At 41.9% G+C, this 19,990-nt stretch overlaps 1 protein-coding gene across 1 annotated transcript in view; it reads right to left on the bottom strand.

The window, feature by feature from the left end:
• Positions 1 to 18,758, bottom strand: part of GNA14 (G protein subunit alpha 14) — a 202,321-nt gene extending 183,563 nt beyond the window's left edge. The window contains exon 1 of the mRNA XM_053578772.1: positions 18,621 to 18,758. Coding sequence (XP_053434747.1) covers positions 18,621 to 18,744 — 124 coding nt within the window. The 5' untranslated portion in view covers positions 18,745 to 18,758. The remainder of the gene's footprint in view (positions 1 to 18,620) is intronic.
• Positions 18,759 to 19,990: the final 1,232 nt, after the last annotated feature.

Raw genomic sequence — 19,990 nt, forward strand, 5'->3', positions numbered from 1 at the left:
CAGACACAATAGGCTTTAAACCAACAAAAGTAAGGAAGGATAAGAATGGTCACTTCATATTTGTTAAGGGTAATACTCAATATGATGAGATTTCAATTATTAATATTTATGCACCCAACCAGAATGTGCCTCAATTTATAAGAGAAACTCTGACATGAGCAACTTGATTTTCTCCAGCTCCATAACAGTTGGAGATTTAAATACTCCTTTGGCAGTGTTGGATAGATCCTCCAATAAGAATCTGAGCAAAGAAATTTTTGATTTAAACCTAACCATCCAACATTTGGATTTAACAGACATCTACAGAACATTTCATCATACCATGCTCATGGCTGGGAAGAATCAACATTGTTTAAATGTCCATACTACCCAAAGCAATATACAATTTTAATGCAATCCCTATTAAAGCTCCACTGTCATACTTTAAAGATCTGGAAAAAATAATACTTCATTTTATATGGAATCAGAAAAAACCTCGAATAGCCAAGACATTACTCAGAAATGAAAACAAAGCAGGAGGAATCACGCTACCAGACCTGAGACTGTACTATAAATTGATAGTGATCAAAACAGCATGGTACTGGCACAAAAACAGAGAAGTAGATGTCTGGAACAGAATAGAGAACCAAGAGATGAATCCAGCTACTTACCATTATTTGATCTTTCACAAGCCAATTAAAAACATTCAGTGGGGAAAAAATTCCCTATTTAACAAATGGTGCTGGGTGAACTGGCTGGCAACCTGTAGAAGACTGAAACTGGACCCACACCTTTCACCCTTAACTAAGATAGACTCTCACTGGATTAAAGATTTAAACTTAAGACATGAAACTATAAAAATACTAGAAGAGAGTACAGGGAAAACCCTTGATGAAATCGGTCTTGGCGAGTATTTTATGAGGAGGACCCCTCGGGCAATCGAAGCAGCTTCAAAAATACCCTACTGGGACCTGATCAAACTAAAAAGCTTCTGCACAGCCAAGAACACACTAAGTAAAGCAAGCAGACAGCCCTCAGAATGGGAGAAGATATTTGTAGGTTATGTCCCCAACAAAGGTTTAATAAGCAGAATCCACAGAGAACTCAAACGTATAAGCAAGAAAAGAACAAGTGATCCCATCGCAGGCTGGGCAAGAGACTTGAAGAGAAACTTCTCTGAAGAAGACAGGAGCATGGCCTACAGACATATGAAAAAATGCTCATCATCTTTAATCATCAGAGAAATGCAAATCAAAACTAGGTTGAGATATCATCTAACTCCCATATCACAAAATTCCAAGACCAGAGATGTTGGCGTAGATGTGGAGAAAAGGGAACACTTTTGCACTGCTGGTGGGAATGCAAATTAATACATTCCTTTTGGAAAGATGTTTGGAAAACACGTAGAGATCTAAAAATGTATCTTCCATTCCATTCTATAATTCCTCTACTAGGTATATACCCAGAAGACCAAAAATCACATTATAACAAAGATATTTGTACCAGAATGTTTATTGCACCCCAATTCATAATTGCTAAGTCATGGAAAAAGCCCAAGTGCCCATCGATCCACAAATGGATTAATAAATTGTGGTATATGTACACCATGGAATATTATGCAGCCCTAAAGAAAGATGGAGACTTTACCTCTTTCATGTTTACATGGATGGGGCTGGAACATATTCTTCTTAGTAAAGTATCTCAAGAATGGAAGAAAAAGTATCCAATGTACTCAGCCATACTATGAAACTAATTTATGGGTTTCATATGAAAGCTATAACCCAGTTATAACCTAAGAATATGGGGAAGAAGGAGAGGGAGGAGAGAGGATGAGCAGAGGAAGGGTGATTGGTGGGATTACACTTGCAGTGCATCTTACAAGGGTACATGTGAAACTTAGTAAATGTAGAATATAAATGTCTTAACAATAACTAAGAAAATGCCAGGAAGGCTATGTTAACCAGTGTGATGAAAGTGTGTCAGTCTATAAAACCAGTGTATGGTGCCCCATGATTGCATTAATGTACACAGCTATGATTTATAAAAAAAAAAAGAAATCATCTTTCTCATCTTTTGAATCTTTGATCTAATATTTTCTTCTTTAAAATTAAGGAACAAGCTGGGCGCTATGGCTCATGCCTGTAATCCTAGCACTCTGGGAGGCCAGGGATAGATCACTTAAGCTCAGGAGTTTGAAACCAGCCTCAGTCAGAACAAGACCCTGTCTCTACTAACCATAGAAAAAATAGGTGGGTATCATGGCAGATGCCTGTAGTTCCGGCTACTCTGGAGCCTGAGACAAGAGGATCGTTTGAGTCTAAGAGTTTGAGGTAGCTGTGAGCTATGATGACGCCATGGCACTCTATCCAGAGTGTCAAGTGAGACTGTCTCAAAAATATATATATATAAATAAAAAGTTAAGGGACAGCAAACGAATTAGAAACATTGACCATGAAACACCTTTAAAAAAAAAAAACTTTAGCAGGTGTAGAACTCCTTCAACACAAATTAGATAGTGAGGAACCGGCTGCCATTGTAGGTCAGTGTGGGTACAGAATCCAATCATTAAACTAGATGATTAAAAGTTTTTAAAAAATTATAAAAACTGGAAGTAATGCTTTGCAAGAAAATATATGGGCTTCAAAAATTGTCCTCACTCTTGAGCCAAGATTGTAAATCTCTTCGTGATTGAGTTAAATTTTGCAAGTCCTATAAGGGTGAAGGACTAAGACTAAGTAAATCAACACATGGGTAATGATATTCTCAATTTAAATTTTAAAATAAGTCAGCACTGAGGTTTTTTTAATGCTCTTCTTTAAGTGTTTAAATATGATATTAATCTATCAGAGTTGTGATTCATTTTATAAGAATTAGCAGTATGAATGTGATTATTTTATTTCATTACATTTAGAAACTATTGAAGTGTTTTAAGATTTATTTAATCTTTAACTGTAGGTTTATGAGATCTATTGGAGTCCAACTGCTTAGCTTATGCAAGTCCAACTTGCCAGCTTTTTCAACAGTTTGAAATATTGGAAATATTTCAGGTTTTTAAATTGTGTGAATAAGTTTTACAATTCTTAAAGAAAATTTAATAATTTAATTAACCAAATTAACATGTGACGTTAACTTCGTAGTAAACCAAAAACTAATCAAAGAATTAAATAAGATCCCCTTAATTTTTCATACTAAAGAAAGATTTATAAAAAAAATTAAAATTAACATCAATGGTTTAGAAAAAATTTTTACATTTAGTATTCAGCTTTAATAAATTTAATATCAATTAAGGCAAGCAGCTACAAATGTTTCTTTGCTCACAGGAAGTCCATATCAATTATCTGAAAACTCAGTTGCAGGAAAAAAAGTGAGTGTGTTGTATATTGCTATGATATTGATGACAGAGGGAGAATAAGGGATATGAACATATCATATCATTGCCCCCTTGCTGGCCAATAACATCATCCTATACCATTTCCCCCCATAGTGAAGCCTTATTTTTCTGTCTTAGAATTATAAATGATTTTGAAAAACTGCCAGATATATATAGTTGAGTATTAAAAAGCTAAGGGCAAAACAGAGTGTATAATATTTATTAGTAGGAGACCAGGTTAGCTGCTATTTAAAATGCATACAGGCCAGGCATGGTGGCTCACAACTGTAAGCTCAACAACACTCTGAGAGGCTAAGGTGGGTAGATCTCCTGAGCTTAGGAGTTCAAGACCATCTTGAGTAAGAGCAAGACCCCCGTCTCTCATAAAAATAGAAAACTAGCTAGGCATTGTGGCTGGAGCCTATAGCCCCAGCTAATCAGGAGGCTGAGGTAAAAGGATCACTTGAGCCCAAAAGTTTAATGTTGCTGTGAGGTATGATGTCTACCCAGGGTGACAGAGTGAAACTCAAAAAAATAAAAATAAAACAAAAAGCATTCAATGATTTATAGCCTAGGACTAATATGGGAACTTCATAGTCTCAGAAACACAGGCCTTTTTTATCACATTGCTTTGGGTTTTTTTTTTTTTTTTTGTAGAGACAGAGTCTCACTCTACTGCCTTCGGTAGAGTGCCATGATGTCACAGGATTCACAGCAACCTCTAGCTCTTGGGCTTCTGCGATTCTCCTGCCTCAGCCTCCCGAGCAGCTGGGACTACAGGTGCCCACCACAACGCCCAGCTATTTTTTGGTTGCAGTTCAGCTGGGGCTGGGTTTGAACCCGCCACCCTCGGTATATGGGGCTGGCGCCCTACTCACTGAGCCACAGATCATGTTGCTTTTGACCTTCAACATCCTACTTCCATCTCATGTACGATATGGCTGCCACAGCTCCTACCATCAAGTCAGCTTCTTTCCCTAGATGGAAAGAAAGGCTCCCTTCTTTTTAAGGTCACAGTGAGAAATTACCTGTATCACTTAGTTTACATCTCATGGGCTACAACTTCAGCACATGGCCATGTGTAACAGCAAGGAAAGCTGAGAAATATAGTCTTTAGCTGGGTGTCCACATGCCCAGACAAAATCTCTATATTAGAGGAGGAGGAGATAACAGATAGTCAGTAGACTGCTAGCAATCTCTGCCACAAAATATGCCACTTTTTATGTGAAAGAAAAATAAAATATTGAGAATGTTTTCATCTGTGCATAAAGAAAATATGAAAGCTTAGGAAATATTATAGGATGCATACAATAAGTCATTGGCTCCAGAACACTGGCCCACAGTCCAACATCAGTATGTAATAAAGTTTTCATCAGCCCAAAAGTGAAATTTTAAAAAGAACAAATAGTTATAAATTTATGTTTATTCAACTTAAAGTGTAATCCTCTATTAAGCCCTTTCTACTTTTTGAAGTTAAAATGTCCTTTCTTTTATGCAATAGTGTTGACGCCAAATGCTAATAAATCTGTCCATTTAGGAAATGCTATAGAACACCCAGACACTATAGAAGATGCTGAGGATTCAGTGCTTATAACAGTCCTTACACTCACAAAATTTAGAATCTAGTGGGGGAAAAGGATGGCAAATAGAGTTTCAAGCTAGGGTATGCACTAGTTTTAAGAAGAAATGTAGATAGTGCAATGGGAGAATGTTCTGAGGGACTTGACTTGGATTGGAGAGTCAGCAAAGACTTCCAGGAGGGAGAAATTTTTAATATGCATTCTGACAGTACATAGCAGTTAGCTAGAAGACTAGAAATGCAGAGTGTTGTAGGCACGCAATGTGTGCGGAGGACTAAGAAGGATGAATTCTGCCCACTGCAGATCCTAAAAGAAGGCCTGTAGACAGAACGGGATAATCACAGGAAATAGACAGAGGTGCCATTAGGGGACATATAGAGGATCTCAAACCATACGTAGACATTTAAATCTGTCACTAAAGCATAGAAAGGTTTTGGGCAAGAAAACCATTCCATCTATTTTTTTTATTTTTTTTTTTGTAGAGACAGAGTCTCACTTTATGGCCCTTGGTAGAGTGCCGTGGCGTCACACAGCTCACAGCAACCTCCAACTCCTGGGCTTAAGCGATTCTCTTGCCTCAGCCTCCCGAGTAGCTGGGACTACAGGCGCCCGCCACAACGCCCAGCTATTTTTTGGTTGCAGTTCAGCCGGGGCCAGGTTTGAACCTGCCACCCTGGGTATATGGGGCCGGCGCCTTACCGACTGAGCCACAGGCGCCGCCCTCCATCTACATTTTTAAAAGGTCACTCTGGCCAGGGAGTGTCTCTTCCAGACAAGAAAAGGGGGAAAGAAGAAGGGCAAAGGTGATGGCGAGAAGTGGGTACTGCAGAGATTTGCCCCCGTAGGGTAGATTTTGGTGAAATGTTTGGCTCCAGGAGACACAAGCAGGCTGTGATTAAGAACCAAGGCTCTGAAGACAGACTGCCTGGATTCAAACCCTGGCTCCACCCTGGCCTCTGAAACTTGCCTCATAGTTTTCTCATATGTAGCATGGAGAAGAAAATACTAACTACACCTCCAACACAGTGAGGATGATTCAGGTAATGTACTTAGTGTAATGATTGGATGTATAATTGTCACTGCTTCATCACTGCCATTTCCATCATTGTTAGTGTTAAGTGAATCAAGAAAAGACTCTGGATTCTGGTATGAGTAAATTATTTCATAATGAAGTAAGGGAAAAGAACCTCAACTACAGTGGTGGTGGTTACATTTCAAAATCTTACCACGTACAATAACTAGGAAAAGGGTTTATGGAAATGAAAGAAATATATTTTCTAAATCTCATTTCATTCCTGAGACCCAGACTTAATTTTAGTATCTTGATGCCACTAATCAAGGCATATGCACATATTCAAAATGAGTAATTAGTCAAGATGTTGGATATAGAAAAAAAAAAAAAATCAATTCTGGATTTTCTAACTTTCCTTTAAGGCCCAGCCCAGCTATCTGTTCCTTTTATAAACCTCCCTAGGCCATCCCAAACAATTGGAGACCTCTAGCTACCATAGAAATTCTTTGTACTACTCAGTTGGTATTTCATGTGAACCACAATAAAGTACATATATTTGTTCAACCAGTATTTGAGCTAAGCTCTGTTTAGTACTGTTGAGTTCTAAGTTGAGCAAAATCCTCACGGGGTTCAACATCTCATGTGAAAACTCTTCCTTAAATCATTAGTTGGCCAGATGTGACCCATCCAATTATTCAGACCTTGGAGCAAATAATGGCATATTTTGGAGTTCCCACGCACTGATTGGTCTTATTTTTTAATCTTTTTTATATATAACAGCTCACCATTCCATGTAGCAAACCTTTTCAAAATTTCATATAAAACCACTTAAAATAGGCTAATGGCAACAGACAGCACTTTAATTTCATGAAATCAAATACTACATTAACAACTAGAGCACTTTTGTTTTGTTTTAAATTTTTACTATCTGGTTAGAGAAAAGAAAAAATTAAAGTACTTATATATTTGATTCCAGACTTACGTCCGTATAATTTAACATTTTTCAGATTTAGATGCCTTTGCATTGATATTTATATTTGCTATGGTGGTATACCAGTTTGGACAATTAAGTTCGCAAACTCATCCTAGAAAAAATACTACATACCCTATTGCTGAATATCACTATGGTCACCAGATGGCAAGGGAGTACTTCAAAGGTGACCATAGTGATATGTAGCATTTTTTCTAGGATGAGTTCATGAACTTAATTGTCTGACCTGGTATGCTTTTTTGAAAGGCTGTTTCCAAGCCAACAGCATGTCTTATGATCAATGTTGCCTCAGAAACTAAGAAATTCAACATGAAGACTCAGAATAAATCTCGGATCTCTGCCAATTCTACTTGTCACTAAGACCTGTGACATCTGCCAAGTCTCTTGAGTCCTCTAGACTTCTCCACCTTATTCATATAATGAAGATTTGCATTTGTGTTTCTCAAACACAAAATAGACCACTTTTTAAAAAAGTTTTTCCTATGAGTTGAAGACTGATAAATTTATGAAAAATAAAAATGATCTTTGATGCGACAGCAATGTTAAATTGCTATACAAGTTTCTCGATGCTCACTCTCAATTTCTGTACTGGTCATGTGTCCACAGACCCATACAGGTCAACAGCTGCACTTTGAGTGGCATTGACTTAGACTACTATGACTTACCACTATGTAGATTAGAGGATGATTCTGAAAATGATCCCTTACCTTCATTTATTTAATTTTGGTTAGTAATAAAATTAGCTTATATTTTTCAATTACACAGTAGCTAAGCAACAGAAACAAAAGTTCTGGAGATGAGTTACTCAAAAAGGAGCATTTTATTTATGGCAGATTTAAGAGAGAACTGGCATGGATACACCAACTGATGATAATTGACAAATGACCATCAATATGGGACATACCTTTCAGGCAAAACAATAACAAATAAAGTATACTTTTTCTCTCTGTAGTTAAAGTAAAAAAGAAAACCTGAGAATTTATTTTTTAAAAAGCAAACTTGACAACTTGAATATTATCCTTTGGATGGAAATGCCAGCTATCTTAGTATATTTTGTGTTACCATTAAGGAAATACCTGAGACCAGACAATTCATAAAGAGAAAAGGTTTATGTGGCTCATGATTCTGTGGCTGGACAATTCAAGATTGGGCATGTGCATCTGGTGAGGGCATCAGGCTGCTTGACTAGAAGTGGAAGGTGAAGGAAAACCAGCATGTGCAGAAATCGCGCAGTAGGAGAGGAAGCAAGGAGTGGGAGAACATGCCGGGCTCTTTTTAACAACCAGCTCTTGGGAATCTAAGAGTGAGAAATAACTCACACATCCCCACCGAGGGATGACATCAATATAATCATGGGGCATCTGGCCCTATCGCTCAAACACCTCCCATTGGGCCCCACCTCCAGCACTGGGGATCAGATATTGATGTGAGATTTGGAGGAGACAAACATCCAAACATCCAGTGTTCCATGGAAGGTGCATTTTCAATGAGAAGACTGATAAATGATGGATCTCATTAGAATAGGCTTCCTCAGCAGCACTAAGTCCATGACAGAAAGATAACTAAACTAGTTAATGGTTATCATCCATAAAGCTGCTGCAATTTATAGGAACACAACTTTTTGAATAGGACATCCAAGTACAAGGGGTGCAAACATGAACATTTGTTGCTTTTTGTAATGACTCTTGCCAGGGTAAACATACATATGTATTGCTCTTCCTCTTTGGAACAAATGCTAAAACCCCTACACTGTGTTTACCTAAGACCCTGAAGACCCTCCATCATTGGTGAAGGAAAGGTTGTTTCCACCTCAAGACACAGCATCCCCTAGGCAGGTCTGTCCCAGATGCCTCCTGGGAGTTGGCTGAAAGGTTGCAGAGTAGCAGAGGCTAGCCAGCTGCTGAGCTCCAGGCCAATGCTACAAAAACAGGTCCTCACACTTGAGCCTGTATCAAGATTTCCTGAAAGGCTTATTGTTATACAGATTGCTGGTTCCACTCCAGAATTTCTGATTCAGAGCTACGAGGGGACTTAGAACATGCATTTGTAACAAGGAGGTACTGTGGCTCATGTTTTCGATTCTAGGAACATTCTTTAAGAAGCATGGTATAAAACATCTGATGACAGAACTGGAAAGACCTCAGAGGTTACCTGATCCAAACTTCTTATTCCATAGATGTTGACCCTGGGCTTTAGAGGAAATATCTTACTCATGGTCATATACCCAATAACTCACCACTTCCCCTCACCAGAAAAAGAAATGCAGGTTTTCAGGATGCTGTACATCTCATGATGCTAAGTATGGCCATATATCAGGTCTCTGCTCTCTGAGAAGGGCTGCCAGCCAGCTTCATGCTCTTGACCCTGCTCTGTACCTGCCTTTCTGAAAGGTACATGTCAGCTTCATAATGACCTTGCAGGGTACCTGCCTGGCCTGAGCCCAGATGGGAGGCAGGGGTGTGGCAGCACATGGGAACTACTTGTTGGAGCTAGGGAGAGGGATAAGAGCTTAGACTCCAGACATACATATTAACTGCTGATGTTTAGATGCTGCTGGAAGAGTGATTTCTTGGAAAAAAGAAAAAAAAAAACAAAACAGTTCTCATTAGGAGGAACTGGGTCAAGAAAGAATTGGACTGCACCTAGTGTTAACTCTTGGTTTTCTAAGTCTTATCACTTCTCACTGTTCTTTGATTGTTAATTCCCTTTTTTGATCTACAATTTGAAGAATATTACTCAGTTCTCTTCATCTTGACCCTCTTTATAATGACCTCTTTAAGCTTATGAGGCACCTGCTGGAAGGGGAGAATAACAGAGGTCCGGCTATTCTAGCCCCTGAAACCTACAGTTGCCAGTAATTGAGTGGATGTGAACTTAACCTCACCTATAAAATGCAGAGAAAATTTAACTTCTGCATAATTCAAACCACATATGGAATGAATTTTCATACCTTATAAGCAATCTCACAATAAATTTCATAATCTTCTTAATTAAAAACTATTAACTTTATTCATTCTACTATTAAAATCATTTTTGTTATTAAAATTGATCATGAGAGTCCAAGGAGGAAGCATATCACATAGGAATGCTTCTCTTTTGTGTTTATATCTAGAAAATTTAGCTTTTATAGCTACTCTCTTATATGCTAAAGTTTATTTGGAAAAAAACATTGAAACCAATATATTAAATACATAATATCTGTTCTACTATTAAATATATAATATCTATTCTACATTTATTTTGAGACAGAGCTTCAAGCTGTTGCCCAGGGTAGAGTGCCATGGCGTCACAGCTCACAGCAACTTCCAACTCCTGGGATTAAACAATTCTCTTCCCTCAGCCTCCCACCACAATGCCTAGCTATTATTTGGTTGTAGTTGTCATTGTTGTTTGGCAGGTACGGGCTGGATTCAAACCCACCACCTCTGGTCTATGTGGCTGGTGCCTTAGCAGCTTGAGCTATAGGCACCAAGCCAGGTTCTACTTTTATAACTAAGTAATAATGGGACTCTGAATAATCCTAAGTGCTTATTTTTTCTATCCACATTTTTAACACGTTTGTATTGAAAAACATTTGCTACTTTATGTCACTTCTGATTGGCCAAGTATCATTCTGGCCTATCAGTGCTCATGCTGTACCATTCGGCAATTATTAAAATATTGCACTAGCCACAATATCGGTTCAAGTGCCAGGACACAGGAACAACAACAAGACAGGGACAGTCCCACTCTTACAGAGCTTGCAATTGAGTAGAAATAGACAAACAAGCAGGCAAGAATCTGAGGTTAATTTCAAGATAAAAGCTATAAAGAAACAAAATCATGTAATAGACTTGAGCAACTAAGAGTACATTGTGCAAGGATGACTTCCGGTAGCCTGATCAGGAAAGGCCTCATAGAGAGATGAACTTTGGAGCTAAGATGTGAAGATAAGGGAGAAACAGGCATAAACCTGGAATAAGAAGGAACAGAAAGAATGTTACAGGCAGATGAAAGAACAAGCTCAAAGACCCAATGCTAACAAAAAGGCTGATATGTTCAAAGGATAGAAAGTCGGCGAGTGTGGCTTCAGTCTAATGAACCCAGGGAAGGATGATAGTACATGCATTCTGAGAAGGAGGTGGGTGTGTGGAATGCATTTCAAGGGTAATGTATGACATTGAAGGTGAGAAAGTTAAGGATATGGTCTAAGTTTTAAAATGGACCAGAAAAGGGCAAATATGGACAGTGGGGAATCAGGAGGACATTATGATAATGCCAGAGGATCACAGCCTCAGATATGGGAAAAATTGGTGAGATTTGGGAAATGTTTAACACCAGAGACAATGCCAGCAAATGGGTTACAGGAGTTTCCTTGAATAATAGGATACATGTATGGAAGGCTCATATCCCAATAGAATAAAAGCATGATTAAAAAAACATTCAAGAAATCATAACAATATAAAATATGCCTAAATCATTAAAGACATCTGCCTCCTTTTCACAATCCCTTTATCTGAAAGTTTATATTTAGATTTTATTTGGAGTTTGCATTTACCGATCCATTTAGAAAAAGCTTTACTTCTTTCTTCCTTTATGGAAACTCTTACATTTTTGTTGGAGAACTTTGTCATTTGGGACTGCCCAGAATCTAAGAGTCCATCATTTGAAGGAAGAATTCCAAGAAAGGCAGGAGGTAGCCCACCACCATCCCTATGGTGGAGCCCTAAGGCTGGCAGAATTCTATTTAACAAGCACTGAAAATAAATAGCCCTGACACGTGCCAGGCAGTATTCTAAACACTAAAAATAATGACTCATTTAATTCTCATAACCTCATAGGGTCCTGATTCCCACTTAGCAGATGAGAAAACTAACACATTCAAGGATGCATATAGCTCGTCCATGAAACAGCCTAAATTTTAAACCCAGCAAATCTGACTCCAAAGAACATGCTTCTAACCACCATAGCATTGTGCCTCTCCCCAGCAACCTGGTACAATCAGCCTGAGATTCTGAAAAGTGACATGGGGTGCAGGAGATTGTCACACCTGACTTACAGCCCTCTCTTGGAGGTGAAGTGTCCTGCAGCAGCAGCAACTATCAGGGCAGTAGAGTCCCCTGGCTGTGTCCTTGGCAGCCCCATCTGATGCTAGTGTTCGCTGTGTCCAGAGTCTCTTGGATCCTGCCCTTTTGAAGAGCCTGCTCTCCAATGCCCAGCGATTCTATTTCCTGCTTCCCCTCCAATAAATGATTCTTCAGCTCACATAGTCAACCAAGAACCCCAGCCAGCATGGCTAGTTTACCCATCAGCACAGTGCCAATCGTACATAATGAAAGCCAAGGTCCCTGCAGAGGCTCTGGAGTTCCTTCCACCAGGGGAGCCTTAGGTTGCTGCTGGTCACCTCCTCTGACAGTATTTCAGCCACAGCTGCCTGACTCCGAGGGATCCCAGCCTGGCCACCCATAGTTCAGCCATGTCTGTGATGCATGTCCCCTGGCCAGAACTCATTAGTCCAGGTGTGTACCCTGATCTCCTACTAGGTGTGAGGCTGTGAAGTCAAGTCCCACTGTGCTGCCTGTGCCCTGGAGAAGGGACCCCACGGCAACTTCCCTGGCACTTTCTCCTTCCCAATTTTTATTATTCGAATCTTCTTTTAATTCCATGAGAAGCCTTAGTGAGAATCCTTCCAATAAAGTCCCCTCTTTGAATTTCAACTTCTGTCTTTAGGAATATCTGACTTTGCTACAACGATTCACTGAAAACCCCTCTCTCGGGCAGCGCCTGTGGCTCAGTGGGTAAGGCACCGGCCCCATATACTGAGGGTGGCGTGTTCAAACCCGGCCCCGGCTGAACTGCAACCAAAAAATAGCTGGGTGTTGTGGCGGGCGCCTGTAGTCCCAGCTACTCGGGAGGCTGAGGCAAGAGAATCACTTAAGCCTGGGAGTTGGAGGTTGCTGTGAGCTGTGTGATGCCACGGCACTCTACCGAGGCACATAAAGTGAGACTCTGTCTCTACAGAAAAAGAAAAAAAAAAAGAAAACCCCTCTCTCTGACTTCTCACTATCACTACCCCTCTCCTCGCTGCCCTACGATGGGAGTGCTTACAATATTTCTGCCTTGTGATTAAGGTATCCTGAGAAAAGAGAATACAAATGATGATATAGACCAGGGGTCCTCAAACTGCGGCCCGCGGGCCACATGAAGTGGTGTGATTGTATTTGTTCCCATTTTGTTTTTTTACTTCAAAATAAGATATGTGCAGTGTGAATAGGAATTTGTTCATAGTTTTTTTTTTTTTTTTAAACTAGTCTGGCCCTCCCACAGTCTGAGGGACAGTGAATTGGCCCCCTGTTTAAAAAGTTTGAGGACGCCTGATACAGACGAAAAGATCTTTTTAAAAAAGACTGTTTAGGGCGGCGCCTATGGCTCAGTCGGTAAGGCGCCTATGGCTCAGTCGGTAAGGCGTCGGCCCCATATACCGAGGGTGGTGGGTTCAAACCCGGCCCCGGCCAAACTGCAACCAAAAAATAGCTGGGAGTTGTGGCAGACGCCTGTAGTCCCAGCTACTCAGGAGGCTGAGGCAAGAGAATCGCTTAAGCCCAGGAGTTGGAGGTTGCTGTGAGCTGTGTGAGGCCACGGCACTCTACCGAGGGGCATAAAGTGAGACTCTGTCTCTACAAAAAAAAAAAAAAAAAGACTATTTAAAGGTTAAGACAATTTCACTTATTTTTGCCAAATTCCACTGTCAGATTTTTCTATTTTTTTTATCTGTTCACAGTTTTAAACTCATTAAAGCCTTAAAAATTTCACCCTCTAATAACATGATTTAGAAACTTGGTTCTTTAGGTACTTAGAGATTGTTCTGGTAAGTGATTTGAATTAGTGGACTTGGCATCTTTGTTTCAAGTGGCTTAAACATCTTAAAACAAAATGTGCAGTTCTCCCATTGGAGAAATGGCTGCTTTTTTCCCCGGCTGGGGAAGGATGGGTACAAGATGAGCTTAGAGCATACTGTTATTCCATTAAGTAAGGAAGAGTTCAACAAAAATGACGGGGACATGTCACAGCGGCACAGGAGCCAGCTTGAAGGGATCTCATTGCACATATCTGACACAGTTTGAAGAGTAATGAAGTAAAAAGCATTGGAGGAAGAAACTAAGGATTCATGAGTCTGTATGGATAATAAATAAACAAACAGGGGCAAAGGTAACCTTGCTGCAGAATGTCAAGTACAACTGACAAATATGGATAGTGTGCTAGAATTGCAGCCATCATGTTCTAGACTGGGTAGGGCAGGAGTCTTCAGCTGCTTACTAAATCCAGAGGGACACTGTGATGATAAGCAGGATATTTGAATGGTCTTAAGAAATATCTCTCTGCACAATTATGAAAACAGACAACATCTTGACTAGGTGATCAAATTTAACATCACTGGCACAGGGCAAATGGACACATGTGCCTCCAGAGGCCACCCCCTGAGAAGGTACCTCTCTAGTGCCCCAGCCAAGAAAGCATAGTTGGAACCCCAAGCCATGAGGAAATCAGATAAATCCCAAATGAAGAACATTCTGTTCATAAAGGGGAAAGGGAACTATAGTCTTCAAAAATTCAATGTCACAAAAGCAGTAAGAGCCAGTGGAAAAATTCCAGATTAAGGAAACTAAAAGAACCACGAAAACCAAATGGAGTCCCTGAGCCTACTCTGTCCTCTATACTGGAGGTAGAGGAAATGCCCCTAAAGATATTTTGGGTCAACTGACAAAATTGGGTTAAGAGTAACAGATTGGACACAACCTAATTGCAGCAAGGATAAATTTACTTATGTTTCATAAGTGAACTTTGCTTATACATTTGTAAGAGATTATATTTTTTAGGAAAAACACGTTAAGTGTTTAGGAGTAAAGGCCATGATGCATATATTTATCCACAAATATTTCCCCAAAACTGAAGAGAACACACAAATAGAAAATGGGGTAAGAAATTCAACAATAGGGTAAGAAATTCAACAACACAATACACCTGTGTTGTATTATTCTTACTCTTGAAAATTTTTTATACATTTGAAACTTTCCAAAGAAAAACAAATTTTTTTTTTTTTTTTTTTTTTTTAGAATTGAGAAAGGAGATTAACTTCAAAGGGGCACAGGGAACTTTCTGGGATAATGGAACTATTCTAGATGATGATTCTCCCTGTGCTTACACAATTGCTAATGTTTTCCAAAATTCAAAGTGTACATTTTGAGTATGATGTGTAGAAGAGGGGCTATGTAGTTTCTTTTGCCTCTTGTAAGGCCTCCAGAGAGGGCTGTGTTTTGGATGCAACAGATACCTTGCTTCTGGTGGGGTTGGTTTATTCCAGCCAGGATGGACATAAGCCACAGATAAAGCTCATGGTCCCCCTTTCTCAAGCATATTATGAAAAAAAAAAAATAGTTCCAAACACATATTTACATTAACATCTACTTTATAGAGAACATAATATTCATATAACTGCTTAAGATAAAACACAAAAACTCAATGATATCTACCCCTTAGAGGTCCTTCATATTATCCCAGCCCCCAAGAATACCATATACTATCCTCATTCCCCTAGGTAGGTTAGGAGAGTTTGGGCATCTCTTACCCAAGCCCAAGCCCTGGCACACGGATGGTCTTAGCATCCTACCTTCCCCATATTTCCAGGCTCGACCCAGATGATACCTCCTCAAGAAGATACCCCTTTACACTCTGACTGCATCATCTCTTCATTTCTGTTGAGCTTTTATGACTACCTTCCTCATAACTATTTGTGAATGACTTCAACTCAACCCTTGGAAATGAATCCCCATACTAAGCACTGTGCCCAGCACTTTAGAAGCCTATGGAATTGAACTAAGCAAAGATGAGGGCACATGAACACGTTCACCATTTCACCCCTTTGCCAGTGACAATGTTGCCACTTTCTACCACAAAACCCACACCATTTGCATCATTTCCTCAAATGGACTTCCTGCCTACGAACATGATAGTTATACAGTGGGATTGTTATAACCAATCCAATAAAAATTTTTAGGAGAGCCAGATGTTCAACCCTTTGGTAGGAGTAGAAAGAGGGACTTCAAAATCAGTGTATGGCTAGAAAACACGAAGGGAAACTCAAAGCAAAACACTTTTGTTAAAGCACTACCAGGGCAATTTGGACAAACTACTATGTAACTTAGAACTGGTGAACTAAAATGGAAAACAATGCCTCTCGGAGGCCTGAAAATACTCCAAAATAGAACAATGACAGCTAATACTTACTGAATGCTCATTGCTAGACAAAACCCAGAGAAGTTAAGCCCACAGCTAAGAAACAGTATGGCCAGGGTTTGAACCCAGAGAGTCTTGCCTAAGAATCTACGTTTTTAACCTTTACATCAGTGTTATGGGCTGAATTATGTCCTCTCACCAAAATCAATATGTTGACTTTCCAACCATCAGTACCTCAGAAAGTAACCATGTTAGAGATAAGACCTTTAAAGAGGTGATTAAGACAAAGTAAGAACCTTCGAGTGGGACCCTAAACCAAGAGCAACTGTCTGCAAGTGAAGGAAAGAGGCCTTAGAAGAAACCAACCCTGCCAACACTTTAATCTTGAACTTTCAGCTTCCACAACTATGAAAAATAAATTTCCATTGTTTAAGCCTCCCAGTCTGTGGTATTTCATTATAGCAGCCCTAGCAAATTAATACAGCCAGCCAAAGGTAAATACCAATTCCCCTTCTTTCCAGAGAGTTCCAAGGTAAGGTCTGCATCCAAAATTAAGCCAGCAGAGTTGCTGGAGACAGTCAAACCAATTAACAACCAACACTTCTCCAAGTCTCATTCACCACTAAAATCAATAGCAACAACAAAAAGAAATCACATTTTCCCTCATTAATTGCTATTGTCCCGACGCTTTCTTCCTATACTGACTAGTCCTCAGTGTTCTTATCAGAACTCATGTTCTATCCTACTTCTTTTCGAACTCCTTTACTTTCTGAAGAGAAGGCATCATTATGACATCTTGCAATTACTACCTTTAACCAGACAACAGCTTTTATCTTTCCCTGCTGGACACAGACTCATGCATTTATTAAGCACAAACAGGATACTACCTTTGGAAACATCCTCAAATCATTTTGTTGCAAAAACATGTTTCACTGTGAAAGAGCCTGTGGCTTTTCAGATCATTCCATCCTTCCACAGAATCCCAAACTCCCATGTGTAGAGTTTTCAACGGAGTTACCTAAGAAGTGGATGATCTAATGCACCCGTTAGAGAGACTCTGTGAATTTTTCACCCAACCTTCATGACCTCACACAAAACAGTACGCATCCTTCCCTGATTCCTATGTCATTGCCCTTTTCTTCATCTTGAGAAGAAGAAATGGAAACTGAGCCCGGCTCCTGTACGTATTGAATGAAATCAGAGGGTTTTAAGCCCTCCTTGGCATTCTGGATAGGTCCCTGTGATCTGTAAAGTATTTTTCAGAGGAAAGTTGTCACAAAGAGGATGTGCTAGTCACAGCTCAGCTCCACAAGATGAAAGTGGGAGTCTTGGGAGATGAGATTGTGCCTTGAGGGTGTAGGAAGAGAGCTGGGGCCGGGCCCTAGGAAGATAAAGAGGACACTCCAGTCACTTTAATTAAAAGATGACTTTCAGGGCTGAACAGTGTGCATACAAATATTCTCCCCTACTTTGAATGCAAATGTAAGTATTTTACAACAAACAAATAGGTTCATTCCCAGTACAGTGAGGCTCAGCTTATTGTGTACTTTTTCATACTAAGAGCCAGCATTTCAGCTTTCGCCAGGCTCCTGGTATAGATACTATACTTCATTCACTGACACAAATCAAGATGAAATAGGGTTCAGCAATCTCTTGAAAAGAAAAAGTATGTAAGCAACTAACACCAGGCCAGGCAAACCCCTCTGTTCCTGGGGCAACAGTACAAAGGCAGGCAGCATAGTTTGCCTGGTAAATTGAACTAGTCAACTATCAAGCCAGCCTCCCCCTGTGACAAAAGCAGCTTTAAAACAGCCAGATCCGCCAAGTACTACTTAGAATTCCCAGACCCCTCAGAGTTAGGGGCAAGAGAAAGAGCAACCCTGGGAATGGACAGGGACCCCGGGAGGCAGGTGTAAGGGGTCACAGGGCCAGAAGAGCGGCTAATGGCGTGTCCGTCACCCTCACGACTGACTTGGTATTCCTTGCTTTTTCTCTACTGGGGCAAAAACTGTCAATTTTCTGGGCCCCTGTTTTTAACTCTCTAGAATGGGACATCACCTGCCCCCCTCACGGGGTGCGGATGCCCTTGAGAACCCAGCAGGGTCGGGCACGTATTTAGTGCACTTCATCTAGAACGGAAGGCGTACTGCTCAGAGCCAGAGCTTAACCAAGACGCGAGCCCCCAACTCCCCACCAGTGGGCTCTAGCTGGGCGCGCTGGGGGCGAGGTGTGGGCGAGGCTTTGGGGAGAGGGGCACACTGGAACACGTGGGACACAGCGCACAAGAGGTCAGGCGTAACCCGTCCCAACTTCGTTTTGGGATAGGGGAAGGGGGTGCCATTGCAAGTCGCTCAATGGAGTTGCCAAAGACAGGTTGCTGAGGCCGCAAGTTGCGGGCGTCTGCGAACCCCGGGGGCGCGAGGGGTTGGGAGGAGAACTCCCGGACTGCCCGGGTCGGGAGACGCAGCCACTCACCCAGTAGCAGCAACTTGAGCTCCCGGCGCGCGTCCTTTTTGTCCCGACGAAGCTGCCGCTCGATCTCGGCGCTGATGCGCTGCGACTCCTTCTCCTCCGCGGACAGGCAGCAGCAGCCGGCCATGGTGCTCCGAGCACCCGACGGAGAGCCCGAGACTCCGCCGGGCTAACACGCGTCGGACGCTGGGGTTTGGAGAGAAAAGACGGGACGGATCTGAGGTTCAGAGTAAGAGGACTGGACCTCTGAGGTTCACTCTCCTTCGAGGATCGGCGAATACTGAGAGCTGGGAACGTTCAAGGGCAGCCTGGATCCAGGCTCGTCCAGCACCGCACTCGCACCGGGGAGGAGGGGAGCTGCTGCCCCGGGAAGATGCGCGCACCTCTTGGCACAAAAGCGGGACCTCCAGTCCGGGGGTGCGCAGATTGGGTCGTCAAAGCCCTCAGATGCCCGGGGGAGAGGTGCGGGTGCAGGCCCAGGGTGGGTCGGAAGTAAAGGACCTGGTTGGCCCTTGCCTGGAAAGTTACGAAAACTTCAGCAATGACCCAGCTGAAGGGTTTCTGCTGGTTCCTGTGGCTCTAAGTGGCTGGAGGAGGCGGAGCGTCTCGAACCTGCAGCCCTGGCGTCTGCCCAAGTTGGGCGCCCCAAGCCGAAGGTGCTTGGAAGCGAAAGGAGGCGCGGAGCCAGGGGCCCTGGAGTCTCCGGGTGCACCTCCACAGCTGCCTGTCTGGCTGTGGCGTCCTGGAGCGGGGAGGGCCGCCTGCCGAGAGGGCAACGAACCGCACGCTCTGGCCTCCAAGCCAGATCCGAGTCTGACCGGCGAGTTGAATTTCACCAACTTACAGCCGGAATGGAGGCGGCGGCGGCCGCGGCCGGCGGGAAAAGGTGCAAGGCTGAGCCCAGCGTCTGCCGCGGGACACAAAGCGCTAGGGGGGAGGCTGAAGTCTCCACCCGCCCTCAAGTTGCGGCTTGAGCACTAGCCTCCCCACTACAAGCACCCGGGTTTCCTAGACGGGCTCCTCCCGCTTCCCAGATGCCCCAGCTCAGCGGTTGTCTGCAAAGTGCCGCTGGGCCTAAGCCTTCTGGCCTCGAGGTCCAGTTATAAGAGAAGTGCAAGATCGGAGGGTAAATAACACTTCCTTCCCAGCCCTTCCTAAGTCTCCGGGGTGGGGTAGGTGAGGAAGTGGGGAATGGAAAGCAGCTGGTTGCTTTGCATTTTATGATGGGAAAGGGCTGACACGTTCCCGGCTGCACCTGTCAAGTTCTCGCCTCAGCCCTGAAGCCTGACAGCACAGCGGCCTGGCTCTTGGAACTTCAGGATCATGTTTGAGCAGCACGAATAAAAAATTAAAAATTAAAAAGGTTCTCTTTG

This window comes from Nycticebus coucang, chromosome 2 (genome assembly GCF_027406575.1).
Source record: "Nycticebus coucang isolate mNycCou1 chromosome 2, mNycCou1.pri, whole genome shotgun sequence".
In the NCBI taxonomy this organism is placed as follows: Eukaryota; Metazoa; Chordata; class Mammalia; order Primates; family Lorisidae; genus Nycticebus; species Nycticebus coucang.